This window comes from Cynoglossus semilaevis, chromosome 2, assembly GCF_000523025.1.
Source record: "Cynoglossus semilaevis isolate Cse_v1.0 chromosome 2, Cse_v1.0, whole genome shotgun sequence".
NCBI classification, from domain to species: Eukaryota; Metazoa; Chordata; class Actinopteri; order Pleuronectiformes; family Cynoglossidae; genus Cynoglossus; species Cynoglossus semilaevis.
The window spans coordinates 16,864,678-16,892,334 of NC_024308.1; the positions used below are offsets into that span (position 1 = coordinate 16,864,678).

The window sequence follows — 27,657 nt, forward strand, 5'->3', positions numbered from 1 at the left end:
GGTAGTAGCAGTAAGAGCACGAGACGTAAGTCAAAACAATCATGTGGATCATGAAAATGACTTCCAAACTGGATGTTGTTAACCAACAGGGTACAAGTGGAAGTTCGACTGCTTTTGATCATTGAAGCGTCATCTAGAAGAAGTTGAAGATGCGATTGGTTGAAGGGTCCATGGAAAAGAAAATAGCTAGGAAACAAAGGTTGATGTTTGAAAGAAGGATAGAGGGGGAAACAAGGGAGAAAAGGTGAGTAAAGGTAGAGGCCAAGATTTAAAGATGAAGCAGAGAAAGGAGGAGTACTGCAGAGAGAGTTTAGTTGAGAGGTGCTCTTGGAGGGTAGAGAGGATCTACCAAGACTGGGAAAGGACAGCTAAGGTGGTGGAAGGAGTTAGGTTTGAGGTTTAGTGGCCTAGTCAGGGAGCTGAGGCAAGTGGACTGGATGAGGCTGAGATGGAGGTTGTAGTGATTTTCACTGGGAGTGACCAGAATGAACAGGATTAGAAATCAGATCGGAGGAACAGTGAAGGGAGAGCAGTTTGGAGATCAAGTTAGAGAAGTGAGGTCGACATGTTTGAGTTAGTATTACTATCTACTACTACTAGTATCTCTCTTGTGCTAGATCCACAATGGACAAAAGATGATGGAGATGAAGGTGCCAGGGAGAGAGGGAGAGGGAGAGAGGAAGACCCCAGAAGATTTGTATACAGGGATGTCATGTACGTTCTACACCACATCCATGTCCACCACATCTTACTACACTGCAGAAGCAGTGGAATCAGATGGTCCACTGACCTGACCCATGAAGGGAACAGCCGGGAAAAAAAGAAGAAAAAGAAGAGGAGGAGTAAGAAGACAGATAGATGTGTTTGTAACTGATAAGTTTATATAACTCCGTTAACTCCGCCCACCACAATAGATTTAAACGTGCAGCACAGTTACAGTGTCAGATGCCAGTGAGTGGACAGAGGTAGGACTGCTACACACACCGCAAACTCATAAAGACTTACAACAATTCCTGATTCAGAAGTTTGAAGTGCGACGTTAGTTAGCTTGAAGTTAGCACTTAAAGCAAGTTGCAGTGATTTGCGGACAACGCCCGTTTCTGCACAAAGTGACCGTTTCCGTTGAGTTCGTCCTGCGCAAGCGAGAGGATAGTAAGTTGTTTTGTTGGATTGAACATATCTACACGTCTGTCACAGTTGTCTGGTCGACACTTTTTTACAAGTCGAACTTCACGAGATAGAGCGGCTGACTAATTTAGGCTTCTCCGAAAAAAAATGTTAAACGTTAAAAGGAAAATTGAACATTTACACTTTAAATTGAACTACAGTTCCTACATTACGGTGGAGACAATCAATTATAAAGTGTTAATTGTTACTGTTACTCTTCATAAAATAATAATTTAACTTACATGTTATTATTACGTGAAATAAAACACTAATTATAATCGTTGTAAATCCGTGAAAATTAAACAATTTATTGATTTTTATGATCTACACATTTGGGTACATCTAGTATTTGCAATAGTTTGATGCTATTTGCTCTTCAAGACCAATAGCTAAATAGTTTATTACCAAATAAACACCAAATACTCGTTTACTTTACACTCAACAGGGGGTGCTATAATGCTACCTAAACCGATTTTTGCGTCGACCGCACTTGGTAGTTTAGTTGTGTTTTTGTTTTGTTTTTTGTTTTTTAAAATAAAGTCAATTCGTCTGCCTTTTAAGAACATTTAATACACTTAGAACCGAGTAATAATTACAGACATAAAAACTACATTATGGGACTGAAATTGCTAAACAAATAGTGGGTCACTGATTGGTGAAAAACTTTGGCCAAGGTCAAATGAGGACAGTGTTTATTTAGAATGGAACTTCCGTCATACAGGGACTTGGAATGTGCTGGTAGTCTAACGTTGCTCGTTATATGTCCTTTTAGCATATGAAAGTTTTTGTACATACATAGAAACAGATATATATACTGTATCTCTCCATTATGTCCAGGATGTGTTTTTGTTTTTCAGAAATCTATATATAGTTTCAGTATTTTATTTGGCATACAGACACAACATAATTTACCAAAAATCTAACAGATTCACCCAGCCCTGTGTCATCTTTAAACTTTGACCTTTAAGGAATTGTATTTTGATTGTTTGAGGATTTCTTTTTTTATATCAGTTTATGACTATAGTTTTATATTTTATACCTTTTTATGCTATTATAACTTCTGTGAACGGATGTTGACTGTTGACTAAATCTGCTGTTATTCTTCACACAGCTGAAAAATGACCCGTCGTGTGGCCATCATCGGGGGAGGGAGTTCAGGACTGGTCTGTATCAAGACCTGTCTTGATGAAGGGCTGGAACCTGTCTGCTATGAAAGCAGTGATGATATTGGAGGTCTTTGGAGATTTAAGGTCAGTCCCTATTGTGTGGATTTGTGCAGGTGAAATTGCATAAATCCACATAATGTTTCACCTCGCAGGAAAATCCAGAGCCGGACAGAGCCAGTATCTACCACTCTGTCATCATCAACACCTCCAAGGAGATGATGTGTTTCAGTGACTTTCCAATTCCTGGAGAATTCCCCAATTTCATGCATAACTCCCTCATCATGGAGTACTTCAGGATGTATGTTGATCACTTCAAACTCACCAAGCACATCCGCCTAAATGTAAGTGCTCATCTTTGATATATATGTTACATTTTTACAGTATAACCATATGTACTTAATAAGTGTATATGTACTTAACATTAATTAAACATATATGTATATATAATATATATATACTGTATATTCAATCTCCTTTAGGTAAACAAAGCTACCAGCAATGTCTTTTAGTTTATGCTGTTTTTGCTATATTTTTACTGTTTAATTTTTTTAGGTTAGAAAATGTTTTCTATCATGAAAATATTGTAAATTTAAAAAAAGAACATATATATATATACACATATATGTGTGTGTGGTAACAGCCATCATCTTCTGTTTTGCTCCAGACCAAAGTGTTGCAGGTGAAGCAGAGGTCAGACTTCTCTCACTCAGGCCAGTGGGATGTTGAAATAGAGAACAAGGACAGCACGAAGGAGAAACACATTTTTGATGCTGTGATGATTTGTATCGGACATCACTGTGAACCCAACCTACCGCTACATGACTTCCCAGGTACACCCTGCTTCCAACAGTAAATAAACGAACATCTGTTCCACTCTATAGTTAACAATTTCATACAAAGTCTGACAACAAAAAACTAAAATTAGCTTTGGGGCATTATTCCAGCAAAATGTAGCCACATTGAGCTGGCTTGGTATTTCTTGAGTGGTCTGTGCAGTAATGTGGGCTGGGTTTGTTGTCTAATGTGTTATGTATAATGTGGGTTTTATACACGGTTACAAGTTGCTGTCTTTTTCAGGCATTGACACTTTCACGGGAAAGTTTTTCCACAGCCGAGACTACAAGACTCCTGAGGAGTGGAGGAATAAAAAGGCAGTAGTTGTCGGAATAGGAAACTCTGGAGGAGACTTGGCAGTGGAACTGAGCAGAGTCACTAAACAGGTTGAATGATCATCTATGTTAACTCAAATTAACCCATTATTATCATTTGTTATACAGTAACATTTGCATTCATATTTTTTAGTACCATATTGTCTTTGCTTTTTGTTTTTAGCTGTACCTGAGCACTCGAAGGGGAGCCTGGGTCCTGAACAGAGTCGGGGAGAATGGGATTCCCCTTGATTTGAACTTCAACAGAGTCCTTGACTTTTTCAAGAGAGTTCTTCCCTTTGGTGTCTACTGTAGTCTGGGAGAGAGACGGCTCAACAGACGATTTGACCACCATCTGTACAACCTGAAGCCAAAGCACAGGTAAACATCAGTCAATTGATTGTTTAAGCAAAACAAATTGAAATACTGAAAGTATTCAAATGAAATTTGCTCATCTTAAAATACAGATACTTAACACGCTATGTAGAATTAGTTTCAAACCTTAGTTTTAACCTGGTTTCGTTGGACAGCTGTGAGAAGATCAATCAATCCTTAACATTTCATCATAGGTTTTGTGTTGTTAAAACAATAGGTTAAAAATGCATCATTTAAAAATCCAATTTACCAATGCAAATTGTCCTACACCTGTGTTCACACATGCTGTGACTTTAATTGTGCCGTCTGTGTTCCATAACTAATAATCTATGGTCTGGTTTAACGGGCTGTTTATTGAAAATCTCTTGTTTGTGAGCAATACAGTTTCACACTGAGAAAAAAAACGACGTTCAGTAAAATGACTGGACCCAAAGCTAATTTACAGCCTCACTGATTTAAAAAAATTATTTATTTTTTACTTATCTGTAGAAAACGAGATGAAGCACAGATGCATAACATATAGTCAAAAGAAATATTACTTTGTATTTTAGGTTGTTCAGTCAACATCCCACAGTCAATGATGACCTCCCCAACCGCATCCTGTCTGGGACCATTCAGGTGAAACCCAACATCCGCAGACTTCAAGGATCCAGCGTGGAGTTTAATGATGGAACCATAGTGGACGATGTTGACCTGGTGGTAGGTTGCTCATCCCTCTGAACAGTGAAGCTGTTCCTGACTACTTGTGTGTGACTTGTGGTTCCTCTGTCTTGCAGGTTTTTGCCACAGGTTACAATTTTTCCTATCCGTTCCTGACCTCAAAAGTGGTCTCAGTGTCTCAGAACAAAACAAAACTTTACAAGTACGTTTTTCCTCCTGAGCTGGAACGCCCCACACTGGCCATCATTGGCCTTGTTCAGCCACTGGGAGCCATAATGCCTATCTCTGAGATGCAGGCCAGATGGGCCACACGCGTCTTTAAAGGTACTACGGTCGTGCTTTGTTGTCATTTCAATATCTTTTTCCTCAGAAGACAAAAATGACAGTATGTGAAAATGTACCATTGTATACAGGCTGCATTAAGCTCCCTTCAGCAAAAGCAATGCTAAATGACATTAAATACAAGGAGGAGTCCATGGCTTCCAGGTATTTCTCTTTCAGTGCAGCACTTCACTGCATGTACATATACAGTATTAACAATCTGAAAGTACTAATTCTTCTTTTTTTTCAGATACGTTGCCAGTCAGAGGCACACTATTCAAGTTGACTACGTTTCCTACATGGATGAAATAGCAGAACTAGTGGGGGTCCAGCCAAAGATCAAAAGAATGCTGTTCACTGATCCTAAACTGGCACTAAAGCTGGTGTTTGGTCCATGTACGCCGTACCAGTTCCGTCTTAGGGGACCAGGGAAGTGGGCTAAAGCCCGTCAGGCCATCCTCACCCAGTGGGAGAGAATGGCTCAGCCGATGCAGACCAGACCCTGTGACGAGCCACCATGTCACAGTTGGCTCACATGGCCTGTGGTCCTGGCATCAGTTACTGCTGGCGTGGCCGCATACATGTACAGGAACAGCCTCTGTACTGTCCTGCAAGATCCAATGGCATGGCTGGACTGGATGAAGTCGTTCTTGCCTGCAGAGAACAATTAAATGTAAAGTACATTTTTCTTATCTGTCATAACACTAATGAATGATGACACCAAGATGAGCCCCGGTCTTTATGTAAATACAAACCGTCTCATTCTTGACATACGAGTTTACACTTAGAGTCTAGTAAATACCATTGACTCATCATAATTCTGACTCTGAGAGGACCAGAATAAACCAAATAGATTTTTTTTACCTCTCCATTCCATTGTTAATTTATCTCCATTTCAAAAATGTATTTCCTTGTATACATCATAAGACCACGGAGTAATTTAGAACTTTAAACTTTTAAGCTATGACTATGTCTAAAAATGAATGTTAATTTTACATCAGGTTAAAGAACCATTCCAAATGAAGGAAATGTGTATGTGATATAGACCATATTTTACTGGTTGCTCTGTTTCTCCCTCAAATTGTATTTTAAATGTACTCGTGTATTTTTCAATCTTACAATGTATAAAAAAAATCAAAGAATGAAGACTTTGATTTTCTACTACATGTGACAAAAACAAGTAGTACTCTAAACATTAAAAGCAAAAAAAAAGGTGTGATTGTTGATGGGAATCAGTTCTGAACGACATCCAAACATTTACACATGGTCAGAGCCTTTTGGTCCTAACATTTATATGACATCACAATGTTACTTTACCCATGTGAATCATCATCTAAAATCATAATTTTTTATATAGAATTTAATGTTCTTGTTTAGCTCTTTGCTGTGTGCCTTATTACAACGTTTGTACGTGACCTCTGGTACCTCAGAACTGTCGCGTTTTAATATCAAAATCAAATGAAGGTAGGATTCATAGTATTCCCACCCAAAGCAATAAAGTGTGCGACGTGCAGGTTAATCATTGATCTGGTGTTTGAGTGCAGCCAGTTGTTCCATTGCTCTGACCAATTGCTAGTAAATGTGGAGCCAAAACCTTACATAACAAACTCCTCCTCCAACCAAGATAGGCCACACAAAAGCAATTGACACAAATCTGGTAAGTGAACTGTTCAGGTAAGGGTGTTCCATATATTATCATTATTATTATTGGCAAATGAATTGTGTTTCTAATAGTAATTTTTGGGTCAAAAACTGTCATCTTTTCTGCAGGATATACTGCACAATATGCACTATGGTTCTAATCTTGGTATTTATTCATCTCAGATTGTTCAGCCAACATCCTACAATCAATGATGAGCTCCCCAATTGCATCCTATCAGGAACAGTTCAAGTGAAACCCAACATAGAGTTCAAGGATCCAGTGTGGAGTTTCAGGATGGCAGTGTTGCTGAGGATGTCGATCTTGTGGTTGGTGTTTGCACCCACAAACAGCACTAGTTTTTGTGTACTTTGGTATGTATCTAACAATTCTATATCTTGCAGGTTTTCGCCACAGGGTACAAGTTCTCCTATCCGTTTCTGACCTCACATGTGGTCTCAGTATCTGAAAACAAGGCCAAACTGTACAAGTACGTGTTTCCTCCTGAGTTAAAGAAGCCTACACTGGCCATTATTGGTCTCGTCCAGCCAAAAATCAAAAGGATGCTGCTTACTGACCCTAAGCTGGCATTGGCCTTGATGTTTGGTCCTTGCACACCATATCAGTTCCACCTCAGAGGGCCAGGTGCATGGGCTGGTGCCCGTCAGGCCATTCTCACTCAGTGGGATAGAGTGGCCAGGCCTTTGCAGACCAGATCAGGTGATGAGCCCACACCTAAAAAGTCATTCCGGTGGCCTTTGATTCTGACAGCTACTGCTTTGGGTTTGGTTGTTTATGTTCACCAGAAAAATCTCCCAGCTGTTATGCAAGAACCAAGTGCCGTACTGCACTGGGTTAAAGATTTCCTGGTTACTCAGTGAAAAGTTTGAATCTTCCTTGAATCAATAAAATAAAATATATATATATATATAGAGAGAGAGAGAGAAACTATAATCCTATTCAATGCATGTATTCTTATTAGCTCTGCTGCAGATATTTGCATGATAGACATTTTCTGAAAGGAGCCATACTTTTCATGCAAACATAAATATTACTTTAAATATTATTACAATTCATTGACAATGAATTATTTGCAATTGATAAATTAGTCGGTTCACAGTGGTCAGACTGTAGTAATGTCTATCATTAACTGTGTATCATGTTTGTTTTTTTTATTTTAATGTTGCAATCCAAAAAATCAAGAATGCCATTCTTTGAGGGTTCATTATAGTCACATTTTAAATGTTGGGTCACATGATCTCCAAATGATTTTTGAGTGATATATTGTAAAATGACATGTGCGTATCTCATAGTTCAACATTGGATCAAAAGGCATTTGACTTGTTTTTAAACCATAATGAAAGCACAAAGTCAAGTCTAAGGATTATCTATTATAACATGTGACGTAGGGCTAAAAGACCATGACACTGTCTAAGACTCTATTCACAGGACGACAGCCAACATTGAAATTCCAGTGTGAACAGTGTGGTGTAAAAGTAGAAGAAGAAGCGGCCACACAAAGCACACAGTTTCTTTACAAAGCAATATGGATGCCACAAACGTCAATAGTATTAGTGAGTATCAACAATGAAGATGTAGTGCGGTCTTTGACAAATAATTTTAAATGTTGTCATCAGTCAGATGGCTTCTACAATCTCTGTGGCTGCGGTTTCACTCCACTTGATGTTTGTCCTCCCTATTAAAGACCTCTGAGTGTGGTGTCATAAGAAGAACCTTGAACTGGAGATAGTAGTGATAAAGGGATGCAGTGATTTATTTTTTTTCTTACCAGGATTTACCAGGATGTACAAGTTCAGATATGAACAGGTCAGAGGAATACAATATGAAAACATTATTCATGGACTATATTGTGTCTCAAGACATTATATAGTGTTTACAATTAAACAATATATATTATATATAGTAATATGTCAAACACACAATGCCGTGAGGCTCCAAACAGACAAGTTTGAACATTTTTCTGTAGGCTACTACATATGCCGTATGATTTAGTCTTAACTTTAACTGAACTTATATGCTAAAGATATAGAATTATTGGTGGGGGAAAATGCTTTCTGCTTACACTGTCTATGCATGTTTTATTTTTAAGATTTTGTGTACCTTAGTTCGGTACATTTCAATACCTGTGTGTATCTGGACTGTACAGCAGAAACTGACAATAAAATGTAGGACTTGCATGACTTTAACATAGTTCCTCAGCAAAAACATATTGTTCAATAATGTCACCTAGTGGTGACAATGGAACTTACTTATTATTAACTAGATAGGGAAATATTACAGGATAATACTGTATCTCAATATAAGCACAACGGTCTTTTTGTTTCCCTGTATCGAACTGAAATAATGTGATTGACACATTAAATCAAAGACAGCATTTTATATTATCGCCTAAATGTGAAATAGCGTATGATAGAGACATTAAACTGAAAATAAATGTTAATTTTCGTAGTAATAATTGATTCTTGACAGATGATTTTCTGTAGATTTACACTAAAATATAAGAATGAACCTTTAATAATGTAAGTTACAATGTAAATTACTGAAATACAGATAGTTGTAGAAAATATACAACGTCTAAAACAGTTTTGATAGATAAAAGGACTAGCACAGCGAAGGTTTATCAAAAAGTCACCGCGACTTGTGAATCGCCGGTACACCCCGGAACAGAAATCGTCCACGCGTGAGTCGTAAGCATTTGGGTTGCCAGGTTTGTTGTTGTATTTTGGCTGTAACTCCGTAAACCATAACGGTCAAATCAAACATCCGAGTTTACAATGTTGTTTATTCAAATCTTTGCCTTAATTGCCTGTTCTGTTGTTACCCTCTTCAATTGAATATCAGGAATATCAATAAAAAGAATGGAAACAAACTTTTAAACAGCAAACAAATTGGAGGTACATATGAAATAGATGTTGATGTAGATTAAGGGCTTGGTCTGGTCAAGACCAATGAAATATGGGTCAATAAATGTTTAACAGATGACTCTTACGATGTGGTAATGCAAACGGCTGACATGAGAGCGAGAATTGGTTGTACTGGGGCATGTGTAATGTGTCAATACAAAAACTGAAATTACAAACCTTTTTGATTTCAATATGTGAGGCTTTCCACAAAATAAAGATATATTGTTAAGGCCAAATCAGACTTGGATATGGTAGATCTACTGTTTATCTTACATGCAATACTGACAATTATTGTGAATTATTTTTCACTTAATACACTATGCATGGAATCATACCAAAATACTTGCTACATAGTTTGAACCCTTGTTGTAAGTTTGTTTAAATTAGTCAATCCATTAGTTATTTACCACCTTTCACACTTACATTCCTACATATGGCCAACCTAATCTCCAGTATACATGAGCACGTGGCTAGAACAGATAAACTTTATAGAGGGGGATCAAACCAGTTGAGATGGCTAGAACAGATAAACTTTATAGAGGAGGATCAAACCAGTTGAGATTTTTTTTTTTAGGGCTCTTTCAGGTTCAATCCACCTTTTTCCTTTTGGCTACATGTTTGGGTCATGGCTTATTATTGGTAATTTTGATTGTTGAACAAGTAAACGTATTCATAATAATAAAATACTATATAAACTGCACATAGCCTACATATCAATCAAAAGCAACCACAACAACAAAATAATAATAATAACGGTGGACACACTTCCTGTATGCGCTACCATTCTGTGTTTAATTGCGGGACGAAAGAGATAAATCTGGCAACACAGTCTGCCATTTTTGATTGTGAGACAGGCCGCGGCGCGAGTGGGGCCTCACTTAAGTAAAAGAAAAAACGCTGTGACACGAGATAACGGGTGGGGAGACACGGAACTACGGGACCACCCCGCACCGGTTTTCCTCTTTAACGGCCGCGTAGACGACCACAGGCTTGGCGGCGTAAAGCGGCAACAACGGAGAAGCCGTGCATGTAATTACTTTTTTTTGACTGCAAACGAGTAAAGCAGCTAACAACCGTTAGCAGAAGTAGGTTAGCGGGTTAGCCAGCTTTTGTAATCCGCCGGCCATATACACTTTGGTCCGCCGCAAACCAGGCCGAAAACAAGATCCCAATTTAGGTCGTACAACAAAACAAAAAGACTAAGGAGGTGGCGGCAGGTAGGTCTGAGTGCACAAGAAATTTGTATCATGGAAGTTTGAAGTTGAAGCCGTTGTGTCAGTGTTGTCTCAACGGTAGCTGCTTAGCATGCTGTGGCCAGTGAGTGATGAAAGTGATGGCGACTACTGTGAAACGAAACTATGCTAAACGATGCAATCTGGCGGCCTGGTCTACAATTGCATCTCATTTGTTATCACATGGCAATAGTAATGAGCTCAGGTTGTATAAAACAGTTTGAGTTAAATATGATATAAACCATAGGTGGTATATGTTACCGGTCTGGCTAAGTTTCGGGCGCGGAGGGCCTTAGCTTTCAGCCGGTAAAAGCCACCCAGCCCACCAGGAGTTGAATGCCTCGTGAATCATGATGATCGGCCTGCACACTCATCGTTTTAGTATTGGTTTTCCACCTTCTTTACTGCGTTTTAATGCATGGTTTTCGATTCTCCCAGTAATACACCTAACTTCACTGACTGAAATAGTCTCGCTTCGTGTCCTTGTGTTGAACAGTACATCTGGTAGACAATAGCACAATATGCTTTGACCTGGTCACAACGTTTGTCGGTCCAACGGCTGTAGCAACAGACACATTTTCCACCGTAAACGGCGTGTTTTCACTCTGTCACAGTCGTTGAGGTTATCAAATGGGTCAAAATCACAGTCGTTGAGGTTATCAAATGGGTTTTTGACCCATTTTTAAGTATGTAAATGTAAAACTGCAGTATTAATATGCTTCTTTTGTTGGTCCGTCGTGTCTATACCCGGCATGTATTAAGATATGCTATTCAGTTTTGTATTGATTTAAGCAGTACTTTATCAATTGATCAGGGAGGGAAATGGCCGTATAATATATCTACAGCAGGTGCAAGAACAATTATTGGTTGTTCTGGGAATTGTTCATTAAGAAAATGAAAAAGGCTCTATGTAGATTATAAGTAATCAGAACCACTCTTAAATGACAAACAGGAATGTAGAACTACACAGCTAGTGGAGCACATCTCCATTTTATGAATGCAAATGTCCCAGGCTTCCTTTTGTACTTGAGTGCTTCTATTAAAACTGCAAAAAACCTCAGGTGATACCAAATATGACCTGTTTTGATTTATTTTGTACATGCTGTGTGGTACCTAACAGGTTAAAAGCATGAGAAACTCAGCTGCTTTTACGCTATGATGTAAAAAAAAAAAAAGATAATAGGTTAATTGGTCTATTTTGCGAAACATTTTTATATAAAATGTGACCAGTCTAAATATTATTTAGTCAAGTCATGAAACCAGTGTTGCTTAGACTTTGTGTTTTTTCAGGGTACCCTCTGGCTTCAACAGTAGAATTGCATTTGTGAAGCATTTATATCATCTGTTGTTTTTTTTAGTATGTCCCAGAAATTGCATTGCAAGATTTCTTAAGTTCATCACTGTGGAATGTACTTTGTCACAAATCTATCCAAATTTTTGCTGTTAGCTTTGCTTTTTTTGGGGGGTGGGGGGGTCTCTCCCTGGTCATATTGCCTCTTTGCAAAAGACAAGATGAAATAAGAATCACTGCACTGATTCACCTGAGAGTTTGTAATGTTTTGATGGTGAGGCTGTTCCAAGTGTGCAGCACAAACACTCCAACTCTGTGCTGTCTTTTCTGATAAATGTTGAAGAGCATCCTGTCTTGTAGCTATATAATGTCCCACATGGTTTGCATCTTGCCATTCCATTGCTTTCTAAATCATTTGGTGGAGAACTGTCTGGGACAGTGTTGTAACTGTTAATGGGCCTGGCTGTCTGTGTCTGCTTTTTCTACGAATTGTTACCACTGGTCATCTCAGCTATTGTGGACATTCAGGGTCCTTCACTAAAGATAGCATCAGAGTATGACACAACACATTTACACTACATAATTTTGTCATGTAGTTGAAATGTTTTATGATTAAGTCATACAACACATACAACAGTGTAAATAACATTCACGGAATGTACTGTTTGGTTTTAAGAGCAGAGTACATTCTGATTTGTCTTTATTTTAACAACTCAACTTTTTCTATAGGGATGCATCAAAATTAATATTCTTGGCTGAAACCCGATAAATGAGGAAACCAAGGATAAAAAACCCAAAATATATTATGCCTTGTATGTTTGTACAATGTACTGCAATAAGTTAATATTAATGTTTCAAAAAATAAAACCAAATTATGAAAATATTTATTTAGCACATTCCAACAATGCACAATATCAAATACAGTAAAAGTCTAAATAAAATGTTAAACTTGACCCCACCTATGTGTACATCAAATGATAATGTACAGGACTACTGGCCTCCTGAACGATTGTAAAAGTAAATATGTTCTGTCAAAAACAGTGCATTTCAGTCTGGTTCACTTCTCGTGTGTGCTGCTTTATTCCCGCATCCACTCAATGATCTTTATAACTTGGATCAAGTACAGTCGTGACAAAGTGCACAGAATCCAAATAGATCTCAGTGAAACTTGTGCTGACGGACTCTGTGAGTGTACTTTACATTGTTTTCACTCCGTCCGTCCGAACCTCTTTGCTTAGAAGACACTTTAGTGTTGTAATTAAAGGAATAACATCTACTACAGATGCATCAGAGGAGCTAGTCTCTATAATTAGCTGCTGGGGCAAGAAAAGAAAGGATGTTCTCTGTTAATACCCACTGGTGTGAAGTGAATGTTGCGGGGAGCTCGTGGTCTGCGCTGTATGCAGCAAAGACCCGCTTTTGCGCAAAGATGCTTTTTTTCCTCTCATCTTCAGCATAGCGATCAGGATGTTTGGATTTCAGGTAATAAATTAAACCTGACGTGGAGACATGCTTTCCAGATCAACCCCCTTCAGCATTTTGCAAATCGCTATTCGTGGGTCTTTCTCCGATATATTGAAATACATTCAAGCCGCAGACATGTTACCACTTTCAGACAAGCCCGAGCTGGACGCAGTTTTTGCTTACGTCATCATAACTTTCTGCTTCGGTGATGACTTTTCGAAAATTTACAGTGGCTGAATATTTGGTGCATCCCTGTTTTTTTTATTAACATATATTCATTGGATCATTCAACAGAAAAGCTGTAGCTACCCAGCTTCATCCATATAATGGGTCAGCAGATTTGTTGGCCAGATTTTGAAAGTGGTGAGTTTCAAAATGCCAAAATGTGGATATTCCTAATATGTGCATATGCTGAGGGATAAACTATTCCATGTTGAAGAAATGACAGTCTCAGCTGGATTTCAGTGTCTGTGTGTGTGTGTGTATATATACATACACACACATACACACACACACAGGTAGTTGAAGGGGTGAACAGTAATGCTGGATATCGAGTATATGCACTATACAACTAATGGTTCTCAGCAGTGATGGTTTTGTCTAAAGTCATACAACCACTGAAATCCTTTACCTTCAGTATGTACTGTATGTCATTGTCAGGAGGTTGTCACAAGTTGCAAGAAGAAAGTTGGTCAACTGTTTTACTTTGATCACATGGTAACGTGTGACTTGAATTTAATTCTATGAATAACAGAAAAATAAAGAGCTATGTTAATATGCCTAGATGAGGATGACCCTACAGTGTATGTTGAGTGTCAGGAGGATAGAAAACATGGCATTATAAAAGTGAATCATAACATTCAGGCAGGTCATAGGAAGTCGAGCAAAAAAGGTAACGTTTTATTTGAGAGGAAGTCAAAGATTTGAACTACATTCATGCATGGTCAACACAGAAAGTCATCAGAATTATGTCTTGCTTTCCTTTGATGAAACACAGCTATAATTGGTTGTTAAGCTCAAGCAAAGATGACTAATTAAAAATTACCTGTAATGTTTCTTAGATGTTATTTTGTCTGCCTTACCTCGAGGCACGGAGGCAACCATAAAAGGAATTAGGTGAACAAAACATCCTGTTTTAGTTGTTAGGGAAAAAACTCTCTGCACTGATTTTTATTTTTGTAGCCATGTGTGGGCACAGATGAGGCATTCTTTGGTAAACACTAAGTGGTCTTTCTGAAACCTGCAGATGTTGTTGAGCGATTACTACATAAATAATAAATAATCTGTAGTACTTGGGCCTTAAGGCTGCTCACTCTAAATTACTGGTCAAAGTTACTAGTGATATGTAAATATATTTTTGCATAATTCTTATTTTAAATAGTTACCTTTACTGCTTATTGATTACCTTTTCAAAGACAAAAAAACTCACTTTTTGTCCATGTTGTGTCAAAGGAGGCTGGTTCTGGGGGCAAGGCCAAAGGACCAGACTCAATGAGTTTCCAGCGAAATGTCCGAGAAGTCAGGGCAGAGCACCAAGGCAAAGGATGGCAAAACAAAGTATGCAACCCTTAGCCTCTTCAATACCTACAAGGGCAAATCTCTGGAAACCCAGAAAACTGCAGGTAAGCTCTTTGCTCGTGTTGCATTAATTTTATCGAACTCTTTCTTTCTCAGAAAGAGACACTCAAATCTTCCATTTACTTTTGCAGTGGCTGCCAGACATGGGCTCCAAAGTTTGGGCAAAGTTGCTGTCAGTCGGCGCATGCCCCCTCCAGCCAACTTGCCCAGCCTGAAGGCAGAGAACAAGGGAAACGACCCTAACGTCAATATTGTCCCAAAAGACGGTAGTGGCTGGGCGTCCCGAACTGAGACTGGAGAAGAGAGGTAGGTACAACAACTTGTACATGTATGTGTTCCAGTACTAGCCACACATGCATAATCCTTTTCAGGAATGAAAAGTGTATTAAATGACAATCTAAACTTAATTGATTCCTTTTTTTCACTTTTTCTGATTGGCAGGCAACAGGATACCCCTCCACCTCAAACCAAACCACCAGTAATCCAGTCACAGGAGCTTTCATCTGGTGGAAGTCGGTCTTGGGGCAACAGCAAGCAGACACAGCCAGATGGTGAATACTGTCTCCCCCTTCGCCATTCCTTCCTATTGTTAAATTACATAGTGCCTCATAGGGCATGGTCTTCACTGTTTTGTGTGCAACACTGTTCTGTTTCTTAAACCAAAAGCAATAATGAAACGATCATTATCACGCCATATATTAATCTAGGATGAAAAGTGCTACTTTTTTCATTCTATTCGCTTTAATTTTAAAACATTTTAAACACTTGTTGTAACCTTACAGGAGCTTCACGTGTGAGCAGCCACTTTCACCAGGAGTTTCCCAGTTTGCAGGCAGCTGGTGAGGCAGAGAAAGGAAACAGCCAAGAGGAGGAGCCTTATGGACCGGGCCCCAGCCTCAGACCTCAAAGTAAATTTATTCATGGAGAAAGAAAAACTAGGGGTCCACTGTATGATTGAAAATTACCAGTTATTCTTGTAATTCAAGCAGATAGATACAACACAGGTTCCTAAGTAAAGTGAAAATTGCAGTTATTATACTTATAGAGTATTAGCGATGAGAACCAGGTGGTTACTGGCATTGATTGAAGTTATCCAGATCAGACATCACTAATAAAAATAATGTCTTATGTCTATAAATGTTGTTATAATAATAATATGAAACTTCCTTTATTTTTTAAACGACTAACAATTAGCAACTACTACATCCTTCCCTGAAGTGATGATTAATCTTTTCTCTCTATCCGGCTAGATGTTGGTAGTTGGCGTGAAGGTGGAGGCAGGAATTTGAATACTGCACCGAGCCCCCCAGATATGGATGTCAGGGCTTCGGAGGAAGCAGGTTCAAACCTTGGTACAACCACACCACCTGTGGAAGCTGAGGAACCTGTACGGAACACAACGACTGACATTCAGAGGGAGAAAAGGGATGGGAGGGAGAGGCCTCCTCAGTCTAAACTAAATGGAGGGCAGCAGGCTCCTGCTGCCATTCCAACTCACTTTGATCCTGCCTTCAAGAGTATGATGCCACCTTATGTAAGTATTAGTTAATTACTAAAAGAACGAATTAAAATACCCACCTAGGCCCTTAAAAACAAATCGCGTTAATAAGAAATACTCCGGTTTACCGCAGCAGAATAAATCATCATCATGGGTTTGAAAACATGTGCAGTTTAATTACGGCAGGAACTTGTGCTCTGTGAATAGATGTATTTAAACTGCTATTTTCATTCCCCTAGATGTTTCATGCCTATCCTCAGATGTCTTATGGCACTGGGCAGGGAACCTTCAGATACCCTGTGCCACAAGATGGGACAAAGTGAGTATTGTAAATTGCTTGCATATTTTTAAGAACGTTTTTATTCCTTTGCTCCCTTTCCTAAACAATTGCTTTGTTGGGTTCAGGGGTACTCGTTTATCAAGACCTCAGCAACCTCCACCTCAATCTTGGCTCCAGGACCTAGACAGACCGTCAATTATCAGTGCTTCAGAACTAAAAGAGCTCGACAATTTGGACACCGAGGCTGATGAGGGCTGGGCAGGTCAGTGTCAGTACATAGGCACTGACATGCAAACCTAAATAGGTGATCGTTTTTTAATATATTTTTTTATTTCTTTCTCCTCAGGAGCTCAGATGGAGGTTGACTACACTGAGAAACTGAACTTCAGTGATGATGAGGAAAATCAAGCTGCTAAAGAGAAAGGAGAAAACTGGTGAGTACTATGGTTTTACTTTTAACTAAAGGAGTGTTACATTTCCCTGTCAGTGGCAAACAGCTTTGTTTCTTCATTTGACATAATTATAATAATGTTCGAGGTGTGATTTACTCAGACACTGTTATGTAACATAAGCGACACAAGCAACTACCAAATGTCTCCCTGAGCCATGCAGTGTGTTGCACTAAATCACTTAATTGCACTAAATGTTTGTGCCATCAAATTTTTAGGGAGTGGATGGGAAAAGTGGAACGAATAAGACCTTGGCAAACAGACAGTCAGGAAGGCTGGAAGGAGGGTTCTGAGGACAATGGTGGTAATACAAGCCCATGGGCGGACAGTGTTGATGCCACAGCACCATCACTTGGTAGTATGGGCCAGTATAGCAAATCTACTGTGCCACAGGACTTGCAGGTATGTTACAAAATCAGAATATGATGTGATCTTTAAATTTAAAAGCAGTGTGTTAAGTCTAAACTTGGTTTTTACTTTTAGGGGGGCAGTCGTACAGTAGGTGCTGCATCTACACGTGGAAGCAAACCACCACCTACCTCGGCACCAGGTGCCGAAGAGGACTCTGAAGCCTGGAGACAAAAGAGGAAGAAACCTGTAGAGATTTCTGAGGCTGTAGAACGAGCAAGGAGGCGGAGGGAAGAGGAGGAGCGGCGGATGGAAGAACAGAGGCTTGCGGCATGTGCTGAAAAGCTCAAGCGTCTTGATGAAAAACACAGACAAACATCTGAGAACAAATCCTCTGCTCCCCAGGATGCGGTGGATGACCTGGAAGTTGCCCATGAGACAACCTCTGTATCTGCCCCTACTCCTGCAATAAGTCCTGTACCTTTAGCTCTGATTTCCCAGTCGCAGCCACCAGTCCTTCAAGCTTCTCATCCTGAAAGGCTAGATCGAGACAGGGAGAGGTTGGAGAGAGAACATGAGCGAGTTGAACCATGTGTTGAGGATGAGGTTAATTTGCCTCGTCAGCCAAGTCCCCCCATCCAGAGACCTGTGGCCAGGTCACCGGACACCCAAAGTGAAGGAGAGATCAGTTTGGCTGAGGTTGTCCCTTTAATGGAACAGAATCAGACTGACAGGACAACAGTGCCTATTCAAGACTATTTCAACATGGAGGATGACAGAGGTAAACTTATGTAAGCTAGTCTCAAAGTTTCTTGTATATTTTGTTTCCGTCGAAGGTAAGGTGCCCATACTTCTCTTTTTTTTTTTTTTTTTTTTTTTTTTTAGCAGTGGATGAGCCCCACCTATCTCTTCCACACATGGACACACCAGGTGGAATTGATGTCTCAGGAGCACCTCCACAACTGGAAGGAGAGGCAGCTGCAGCCATGCGCCCTTCTCTCACATCAGGCTATTCCAAACAGTTTCAAAAATCTTTGCCACCACGTTTTCTCAGACAGCAGGTTCGGACCAATGCATTTATCTAATGTTTCTGAGTGTTTAATGGGCTGAACACTGATAGGTGAAATGGTCTGACTGTTTAGTTATGCAGAATAGGCGACATAGGTGAGCATAGGTGTTTCAGCCTTCTGCAGTTCCTAAGCATAAAATTGAATTAAAACAAGTATTCCCTTCTAATTACTTTGTATATAAACTGTATGTTTTCTACTTTTCTTTTGGATTGTAGGAGCAAATGAAACAACAACAGTGGCAACAGCAGCAGCAGAGTGGAGGATCAGTGTCCCCATCAGGTGCTGGTAGTGTACCAGCTGCCCAGCAGCAGCATCGCTCCATGTATCAACCAATGGGGCCTCACCACCAGCACTTGGCCTCCATGGGATTTGATCCTCGCTGGTTAATGATGCAGTCCTACATGGATCCTCGCATGATGTCTGGGCGTCCCCCTATGGACATGCCAACAAATATTCATCCTGGTATGCAGTTTAACGGAGAGGGCACAATATCAACACGATGGCTTTTAAACAAAAGTATACTACAGTCTTCAAATGTTCCTGTCTTCTCAGTTGAAACATTTTTTTATGCATTTCAGGGAGGATGCCTCCGAAGCAGGTTATGCGCAGAGAGCCTGGAGACAACTCCAGCTCCAGCTCTGATTCCTTTGACCACTTAACTCGACCAATTCGTGAACATAGTCTGCCATCTGATTCGCGAATAGTATGGGGTTCGGACCCATATTCGCAGTCAGAGTCTTTGCCTTCTGTCACGCCTCCAAAAGGACGGAATGATACCAAAGACCTGAGGTATAAATAAGAACATTGACTTACAATATTAACAAAGCCTAAATAATCTACACATGATATTTTTAAATGCAATCTCTACACAGGTTGGATTCTAGTCTGGATTTGGATAGGGGTCTCCCACCTATGTACCCCCAGGACCAGAGTGCAATGGACTCTCGTAAAACCAACTTCTTCCGTGATCCTACTGAGTCCCTATCTGCATTTAACCAAGGCCCAGAGGATACATCTGTGCCCATAGACAGGGTCCCTGTTGGCTCAGCCTTTGATCCAGAGGAACCAGGCCTACCCAGTGGTGAAGAAGTAGAGGCTCTTGGTCAAGCTATGCTTCAAAGGAGTGTGTCCCAGGGCTCGAGCCAGTCCCTGAAGCTTGATGAGCCCAGATTTGATGGGCTATCCTTGGGAACAAAATCGCTTGAGCTACAGGAAACAGTGGAAAGGGCAGACGACAAGACACAAAATGAACTCTATGCCCAGGCTTCAGTGACAAGCAACAGAGCTACTCCACCTGCTGATAATGTGCACAAACAAGAGAAGCTTCCACTGCCTGTCCCTGGCAAGCAGAAAACTGACCTACGATGGGGTGGGAGACCCAGTGCTGGACGCAGAGAAGGACCAGTCCGTAGGTCAGGCCCAATTAAGAAACCTGTCCTGAGGGACATGAAGGAAGAAAGAGAGCAAAGAGAAGAAAGGGAGAAGCGACATGAGAGAGTAGAACGAGGGGACCAAAAGTCCAAAAAAGATCAGTCATCCAAAGTTCTTTCTGCAGCTGCTGCTTTATGTGAAGGTCCCAGACCTCATAATGAGGGGAAAGGAACAAAGGAACAGTCAAAGGAACAGGAAGAAACAACAACAGGACATCAAAGAGTAAGAGACTCTCAACCATCATCTGCAGCCCCCACTTCTTCATCACAAGAGGAGAAAGCAGACAAACCACCCACTAATGACAAACATCCAGAACCCAAACTTCCTTCCAGAAAAGACTCGAATCTTCCTTCACGTTCCTACCGACGGGAGGAAAGAGAACGGGAAAGAGAACGGGATAGGGAAATGGAGAAGGATAGAGATCGGGAGTGGCCTGCAGACGCAAGTTTCAAAGGACGTGGTCGAGGGGAGTATTACTCTAGAGGTCGTAGTTACCGGGGTACATATGGTGGCCGAGGACGTGGAAGTCGTGGCAGAAGTCGTCCGGAGTACCCTTACAGAGAGCCACGGTCCCGCTCTGATATACCTTCAGCTGGAGGTGCGGCTGCCTATCGCAACAGGGAAGAAAGTGAAACACGCAGTGAAAGCTCAGACTTTGAAGTTATACCAAAACGCAGAAGACGAAGAGGTTCAGATACAGATTCTGAAAGTGAAGGTGGGCGAGAATCTGCCAGTGATACTGGTCCCTCTGACCGTGAACCAAGTACAAAACCAAGCCGTCCATTAAGACGAGAACTACCTGGAGAGTGCCGGACTGGTCCCCACAAGCCAGGCTTTGGACCTCCTCATTTGGTAGACAAGACTGGAGCAAGAGGGGAGGACGACAACAGGCCCAAGCCAGGCTTTCTTCCCAAAGGAGAGCCGTCTCGGCGTGGAAGAGGTGGTTTATACAGTAGAAGAGGTGGAGCTAGAGAGCGTGGTGGTCCACGTTCTGCTCCTCTTAGACGGTCAGCAGCAAAAGAGTCCAATCAGTGGCCCTCTAAACCCATGGAAACCTTCAGGCCTGAGGAAATGGAGTCAATGTCAAGATATGACAATGCCCCCTCTGACCGACGACCACCTAAGACAGACGGCAAGAAATATGCCGATGGACCTCAGGGTATCAGAGAGAGGCCTCGTAGATCAAGACCAGCTAGGCCTCCCAGGCAAGATAAACCACCCCGCTTTAGGCGCTTAAAGGAGCGGGAAGCTGCAGTGTTGGGTAGTGGAGAAACACTCCTGAGTCCTCCTGTTCCTTTACCTCCAGTGCCTGTTGCTGCTGCTACTGCCACCCCTAGTTCTGCCCCAGTCTCCCTTTCCCCAACCCTGTCGAGAGCCCCAGGAACCCCTCTAACTGCACCTGTGGAAGTTGGAGCCCCTATGCCTGTGCCTGACCTGCCATCTCCTATTGAAGCACCGTTGCCTGAGACAAGCAGCCCAGCAATCGTAGCGGTCGGGACCAAATCCCCTGACCTGTCTAACCAGAACTCTTCTGATCAAGCCAATGAAGAATGGGAAACTGCCTCTGAAAGTAGTGACTTTAATGAAAGGAGAGAACGAGAAGAGAGGAAAGGAGCAGTGGAAGCACCCAGCGAAGTGTCCACTGTCTCTGTCTTAGCACCTGCTCTCCCCCCAGGCTCGTTAACACCCAGCAAAACTCCACCAGATGGTGCAGTGACACCGAAACGAGAAGGACCTTCTGGTGCTAAGAGGAGTTTTTCAAGCCAGAGGCCAACCGAGCGACCCAACCGCCGAGGCAACAGTGGAACTAAACCAGGCCGAAGTTACACTGCTGGAAAGGGAGAAAGGAGGGGAGGAACCAAAACAGGACGCAAAGGGTGAGTATGAAACAATCAGAAGTTACTATCAAATATTAACTTGTTATGTTATGTTTGTTATCCTGCTCGGTCAAATTCACTGTTGAAGTCCTAATCACTAGTTGTTGTGATGCTTGTTTGGTCTTAAATTTGTGAGCCCTGTATATGGCAACTATAACTTTTACAAGTGATTAATAAGCAGAATCAAAGTAGTGATTTTATACAGTATATCAAGTTCTCGTCATGTATAGTCTGTACATCAAAACCTGAAAGGAAATTATCTTAACTTATCCAACATGTCGTTATACTTTTGTTTTAGTATATATGTCCACTTTTTGTTAATAACTAAATTTAGTTTGAACATAAGGTTTGGTTAAACTATTTATTAGTTCCTTCATTGTTGCTCACAGAAGTTGCTCTTCCTGAGTATTATTTTTTTCCATCGACAACACAGCCCTGTACATCAGAATCCAGAGTCAATGGCACCAACTGCTGGAGGATCAGCCCAAAGACCTGCAAAAGAGCAGCTTGCTCGTCGCAAAGATGACACCAAGCAGGCCACCAAGAAACCCAAGGAGAATGCACTGTCTCAATTTGATCTTAATAATTATGCCAGTGAGTAAATTAAAGTAAACCTTATTGCCTGCAAGTGCTTTTTGCCAAAAAATTGAAAGTATCAATTTGTATGTCTTTGTACCTGTCTGTAGGTGTTGTGATCATCGATGATCACCCAGAGGTTACCACCACGGAGGATCCACAATCCAGCGCAAATGATGATGGCTTCACAGAGGTGGTGTCCCGCAAACAACAGAAACGCCTTCAAGATGAAGAGAAACGGAAAAAGGAAGAACAGACAACTCAGGTTAAAAAAATGAATTTATTATTGCATTTTATTTGTTTGCTATAATTTCTAAGTATAGCATTGATATTGTTTCCTTTCCAACAGAACTGGGGTAAAAAAGCCTCTGGTGAGAAGGGTAGAGGTGGAGGAGGAAAGCTGCCACCAAGATTTGCTAAAAAACAGTCATCATCACAACAACAACAACAACAACAGCAGCAGCACCACCACCACCACCAGCAGCAGCAGCAGCAACAACCACCACCACCACAACAACAACAACTTCAGCAGTCACAGGCAGCACAGCCTCCACCTGCTGTAGCTTCCACTCCTCAGACCCAACAGCAGCCTACTTTGTCTGCCCCCCAGCATCCTCACCTTCCCTCCTCCCAGCCTGCTGCTTCCCCTCAGAATCTCGAAGGATCTGTAGCTCCCCTGCCGTCCATTACTCCTGCCACTGTGGACTTCACTGCAAAAAACCTTAACACAGCCCCTAGCCAGACTCACAGTACTCTAGGTACAGAACTGTGGGAGAACAAGGTGACAGGCTCCACTGTCCTTTCTGAAGTGAAGAAGCGTAAGTGGATAAATTACAATAAATTGTCCTATAACTAAATTCTTCGAGTATTCTCTCTAAAACCTAATTTTCATGTTCCAGTTGGTCCAATTAGTCCTCCTCAACCGCCTTCTGTGAGTGCCTGGAACAAACCTCTTACCTCCTTTACTGGCACTGTTCCCTCTGAGGTACAATAAAAATACCCATGTTTTGTAATTTGAGGAAAGTTGTAAAAATTTTGCAAATAAATGTTGTGATTTTTTTTGTTTGTTTTAGGGTGTAAAACCTGGAGCAGAAGGCAGTGTTGAATTGACAATAGACAGTATTCAGTTTGGAGCTCCATCATCTGCGGGTAGCACAGACAGTGATGGAGTTCCAGCATTATTAGAAACTAACTCTGAAAACAAGCTACCTGCTCCCAAAGAACAGAGACAGAAGCAACCTCGAGCTGGCCCAATCAAATCTCAGAAGGTACTTAACAGTATTTACTGCTGCTCAACTCTTACTCTAGAGACATTAGTTTGATCCCGTTTTTGTGCTTCTTCACAGCTTCCTGAAATAGAACCAGTGGAAACTAAGGAATATAAACCAGGCCCTATTGGTAAAGAGCGTTCTCTGAAAAACCGCAAGGCCAAAGACGTTCGAGGAGTGGAGGGTGAGGGCATAGAGGCGGGAGTACCAGGTGGAGGTGTTAGCCGAACTACGGACTCCAGTCCTCCCACCAGTGACACCACAGTACCAGAGCTGAGTGGAGACATAGAGGGCATGATCACCGTCCCCTCAGTAGAGTACAACAGTAACTCAAAGGTATGTTATTGTTGTGTTATTGTCACAGCCTCCCAACAACCAGTCTAGTTTTTGTACTAATGTGCTATGCTTGTTTACTATAGTAGTCTGTCATCACATGAATGGTACTTCATTTATTTTCAGTCATAATGATCACGTGCCAGGCCTATATCCATGTTGACTATTGATAATTACTTATAAACATAAAGAAAATTTCATTTTGGTGGAAATGAAAACAATGCCTTTCCATCATAGGAGTTGGTCACTGACTACACAGCTCCTTCATCATCACTAGCTGATAGTGTTCCTACAGGAGGAAATAAAATGGAAGAAAGTTTGGTGGCCAATGTAAGTTTTTTTTGTTTGTTTGTTTGTTTGTTTTGTCTTTAATGAGATCAGTCTAATTACCATTGAGTCACATATGTTGGATCAGTGTTTAGGCATTATATAATGTCTGATTCTTTTTAACTTTTGTCATCGTAGGTGGCACTCCCCCATTCTTTGCCCCTCCCTCGGCGAGAAACTTTACAGCAGAGCTCCAGCCTCAGCACTGTTTCACCTGCGACTGTTGATCTAACACTAAAGGTAAATATGAAGTCCAAGCTAATGCTACTAAAAATTTGAGTAGTAATAACCAGAGCATACATTTCATTTTGCTCCTCTTTTCAGATGGAATCTGCACGTAAAGCATGGGAAAACTCTCCGAGTTTGGAGAAGAACTCTCCAGTAACCTCTTCTTCTTCACCCATCACCTCTTGTGCATCTTCATACTCTTCATTCTCCTCAGCTTCCATGCCTCAGATACCTGTGGCCTCTGTTACTCCCAGCACCTCACTGTCAGGTAAAATAATTACTAGTTGTATTTAACACGGGGAGGTGTGACACTAGAATATGTGCTGTATCTGTTTCAGTCGACTTCACGATAGTCCTACCTTTTTCCTCCCTCCAGGATCTGGTACCTATACAACATCATCTCTTACCACCAAGACCACCACAGCTTCGGATCCACCAAACATCTGTAAAGTGAAGCCCCAACAACTGCAGGGTGGAAGTCTGTCTTCTTCCAACAGTAGCAGTAGTAGCAACAGTTTTTCTCAGCTGGGCTGCGTTCCTCCCCTTCTGCCCCAGCAGCAGCAAACCCCACAGGTGTACGTCTCCCAGTCTGCAGCAGGTGAGATGGATAACAGAGCACTGACCGTTGACATTATCTTACATGTTGATGATTTACAAGGTGAAGATCCCTTGCACAAATACTGACCTATTTTGGTATTTCACACACCCAGTAAAATGTGTTTTAAATGCTGTCAAGGTCTACATAAAATTGATACAAGATCTGTATCAATTTTTTCTAGGTTCTGCAGCTCAGATTCCAGCTTTCTATATGGACACTAGCCACCTCTTTAATACCCCCCACCCTCGTTTGGCACCCCCCTCCCTGGCACAGCAGCAGGGCTTCCAGCCTGGGCTTTCACAGGTAGGATTTTTGCACTTAAAAATGGAGCCAAATGTTTTAATATTTACCGTTTCTAAATGTTGAAATTTTAAAAAGTAATTTAATGTTGTTGTTTTTTTATAGCCAACAGCAGTGCAGCAAATTCCCATTCCAATCTACGCTCCTCTGCAAAGTCAGCCTCAGCATCAACACACCCACCAGCCCCAGCTTGGACTTGGCACTGGACCTCCAGTCTCTCAGCCACAAGACTTGTTCAGTTCCTCCCTGCAGCCTTATAGGTAATACACACACACACACAATATCTCACTCACACACACATCAATTGAATTGAGTTTCCATTTTGTTAGTGTCTTGTTCTTGACATATGATCTGGCTGCTCTGTCTTCCCTTAGGTCACAGCAGGCATTCATGCAGAACAGCTTGTCGCAGCCTTCCATGATGTTGTCAGGACCGTCGTTGCACAGCTACCCTGGTGTGCAAGCACCTGAGCTGGGGAAGCCTCAGTCTAACCTGGCCTATCAGCAGCCATCATCCACCCAACACATTCCCATTCTGTTCGAGCCGCAGCTCAACCAGCCCTCTGGCATGGGAGGCTCCCAGCTTATTGACACACACCTGCTTCAGGTAACCAGCTCAAAAGACTATTTCACACATTTTACATACTTATTTAATAATGACTGTGGAAATTCAGAATTAATTAAATTATCAAAGTGTATAACACACCATTTACATGTGAATAATATGACATTTGTGTTTTATGGTTAGGCTCGACAGGGGATGAATCAGCATTCAAACATGTACTCAGGGCAGGTGCAGCAGCATGGCCAGAGCAGCTACTACAGCAACACCCAGTCACCCAGTTCAGCAATGCAGCAGGTAATCAATACTCAAGAAATTACACTTCATAGAAATGTTCATGTTTTAAGAAGCTATTCAGAAAAGGTGCTAAAATGGGAATGCTTTCTTAATATAAGTTTATTGGTTTAATGGTTACCATTGCCTTGCATCAGTTCTCATGACTTTTTCTTAAAGACTACGTATAACACGACGTTTGGGATATTAGTAATTGCTCCCTGGGTTTAAGAAATACCTCAAATGTATGAACTTGCAGTTCATTGGCACATTTTTGCTTCATTGATTTTGACCATCTGGAGTGCTGCTTTAGAATGTTTTACAAGTTGAACAGGAGTTTGCCAAAACATTAAAATTAGATTGAATTGAAGTTGATGTGAATTTAACAAATAATTAAAAAAAAAAGAGTAAATAAGTCATTTTATTTTCACAGGTGACAGTCCCTCTGCCTGGTTCTCAGTTGTCCCTGCCAAACTTTGGCTCAGCTGGAGGTCAGCCCCTGCTAGCCTTGCCCCCTACGCCTCCTCAGGCACAGCCACCAAATATTAACCGACAGCCCACGGTCTCCCAAGCGTACCGAGGCATCATGGGCCCAAACCACAATATAATGCAACCACCAACTAGCAAGGTATTCAGAGTGTATGTCTGTATGGTCCTTTGTGAAACAAAGTGGTTGCTCTAACCATTGAAAAGAAATCCTTTTATACCATGTTGCAGATGGACATGGACCTAAAACTCTTTGGCAGCGGGATGGATGTAAAACCTGGAACTCCTCCCGTTGGTGGCCGGAGCACGACTCCCACCTCTAGTCCCTACAGGTACGACCTAAAATTACAGCCCATTGGCTGCAAAAAAAATGGTCTGAAGCAAAGCATGGAAGTGATGTGTAGGCTGTTTTACCCATGACTGAATGCCATGCCATGTGTTTGCTTCCAAAAATGTCTCTAAATATCCCCTGTAAAGGTTTAAACTGCAGCATATGAAAGAATGTCACACTATAATATGTTTGTACTGTATTTAAAAAAGAAATAATGGGCATACATAACATTTTAATAGCAAGTAAAATTTACTGAGAACATTTCTGTGTATTAACAGAAGTTGTAAATTTAATACAAGGCTTCAGTAAAGTCAATTACATCCCCACTTGTTAATTTGCCCATCTTTTTCATAAATTACCTTGTGGTTTTGTTTACATACTTGTAACTTGTGTTTTCTCTGTTTTCCCTGCAGAGCGAGCTCCACCTCTCCTAGTAGCCAGTCCAGTAAAATGAACAG

At 41.1% G+C, this 27,657-nt stretch overlaps 2 protein-coding genes across 3 annotated transcripts in view; both read left to right on the top strand.

Moving 5' to 3' along the window:
- Nucleotides 1-933: 933 nt before the first annotated feature.
- Nucleotides 934-8,674, top strand: LOC103376669 (dimethylaniline monooxygenase [N-oxide-forming] 5-like). 2 transcript variants are annotated; one of them, XR_001759862.2, is made up of 11 exons: nt 934-1,152; nt 2,279-2,417; nt 2,486-2,674; nt 2,998-3,163; nt 3,411-3,553; nt 3,666-3,862; nt 4,408-4,555; nt 4,633-4,840; nt 4,930-5,002; nt 5,088-6,805; nt 6,881-8,674. XR_001759862.2 is itself a non-coding variant. In XM_017031364.2 (10 exons), the coding sequence occupies exons 2-10, from the start codon at nt 2,286-2,288 to the stop codon at nt 5,506-5,508; spliced, it is 1,677 nt and encodes a 558-aa protein (XP_016886853.1). In that variant the 5' UTR covers nt 934-1,152; nt 2,279-2,285; the 3' UTR covers nt 5,509-8,674. The 2 variants fall into 2 exon arrangements, 1 of the variants encoding a protein (XP_016886853.1); XM_017031364.2 differs by having other exon boundaries at nt 5,088-8,674.
- Nucleotides 8,675-10,218: 1,544 nt separating this feature from the next.
- The window catches only part of prrc2c (proline-rich coiled-coil 2C), a 20,947-nt gene continuing 3,508 nt past the window's right edge, over nt 10,219-27,657 (top strand). Inside the window, 33 exon segments of the mRNA XM_025064995.1 lie at nt 10,219-10,617; nt 14,840-15,009; nt 15,097-15,271; nt 15,407-15,516; nt 15,748-15,873; nt 16,216-16,499; nt 16,703-16,782; nt 16,869-17,005; nt 17,090-17,177; nt 17,411-17,594; nt 17,676-18,321; nt 18,426-18,601; nt 18,826-19,072; nt 19,189-19,399; nt 19,483-21,918; nt 22,352-22,512; nt 22,605-22,759; nt 22,844-23,312; nt 23,394-23,479; nt 23,568-23,762; nt 23,841-24,098; nt 24,333-24,425; nt 24,561-24,662; nt 24,747-24,918; nt 25,027-25,248; nt 25,430-25,551; nt 25,654-25,808; nt 25,923-26,154; nt 26,296-26,406; nt 26,816-27,010; nt 27,100-27,200; nt 27,613-27,654; nt 27,656-27,657. The exon segment at nt 27,656-27,657 is cut by the window's right edge and continues 74 nt beyond it. Of these exon segments, the coding sequence (XP_024920763.1) occupies nt 14,895-15,009; nt 15,097-15,271; nt 15,407-15,516; nt 15,748-15,873; nt 16,216-16,499; nt 16,703-16,782; nt 16,869-17,005; nt 17,090-17,177; nt 17,411-17,594; nt 17,676-18,321; nt 18,426-18,601; nt 18,826-19,072; nt 19,189-19,399; nt 19,483-21,918; nt 22,352-22,512; nt 22,605-22,759; nt 22,844-23,312; nt 23,394-23,479; nt 23,568-23,762; nt 23,841-24,098; nt 24,333-24,425; nt 24,561-24,662; nt 24,747-24,918; nt 25,027-25,248; nt 25,430-25,551; nt 25,654-25,808; nt 25,923-26,154; nt 26,296-26,406; nt 26,816-27,010; nt 27,100-27,200; nt 27,613-27,654; nt 27,656-27,657 (7,888 nt within the window). The 5' untranslated portion in view covers nt 10,219-10,617; nt 14,840-14,894.

Excerpts from the sequence above, each read along its gene's own strand:
- LOC103376669 (XM_017031364.2), top strand. The coding sequence starts at position 2,286 with ATGACCCGTCGTGTGGCCATCATCGGGGGAGGGAGTTCAGGACTGGTC. Across the intron at positions 3,554-3,665 it reads TGAGCAGAGTCACTAAACAG|CTGTACCTGAGCACTCGAAG; the intron begins GTTGAATGATCA and ends TTTTGTTTTTAG. Across the intron at positions 4,556-4,632 it reads TGGACGATGTTGACCTGGTG|GTTTTTGCCACAGGTTACAA; the intron begins GTAGGTTGCTCA and ends TCTGTCTTGCAG.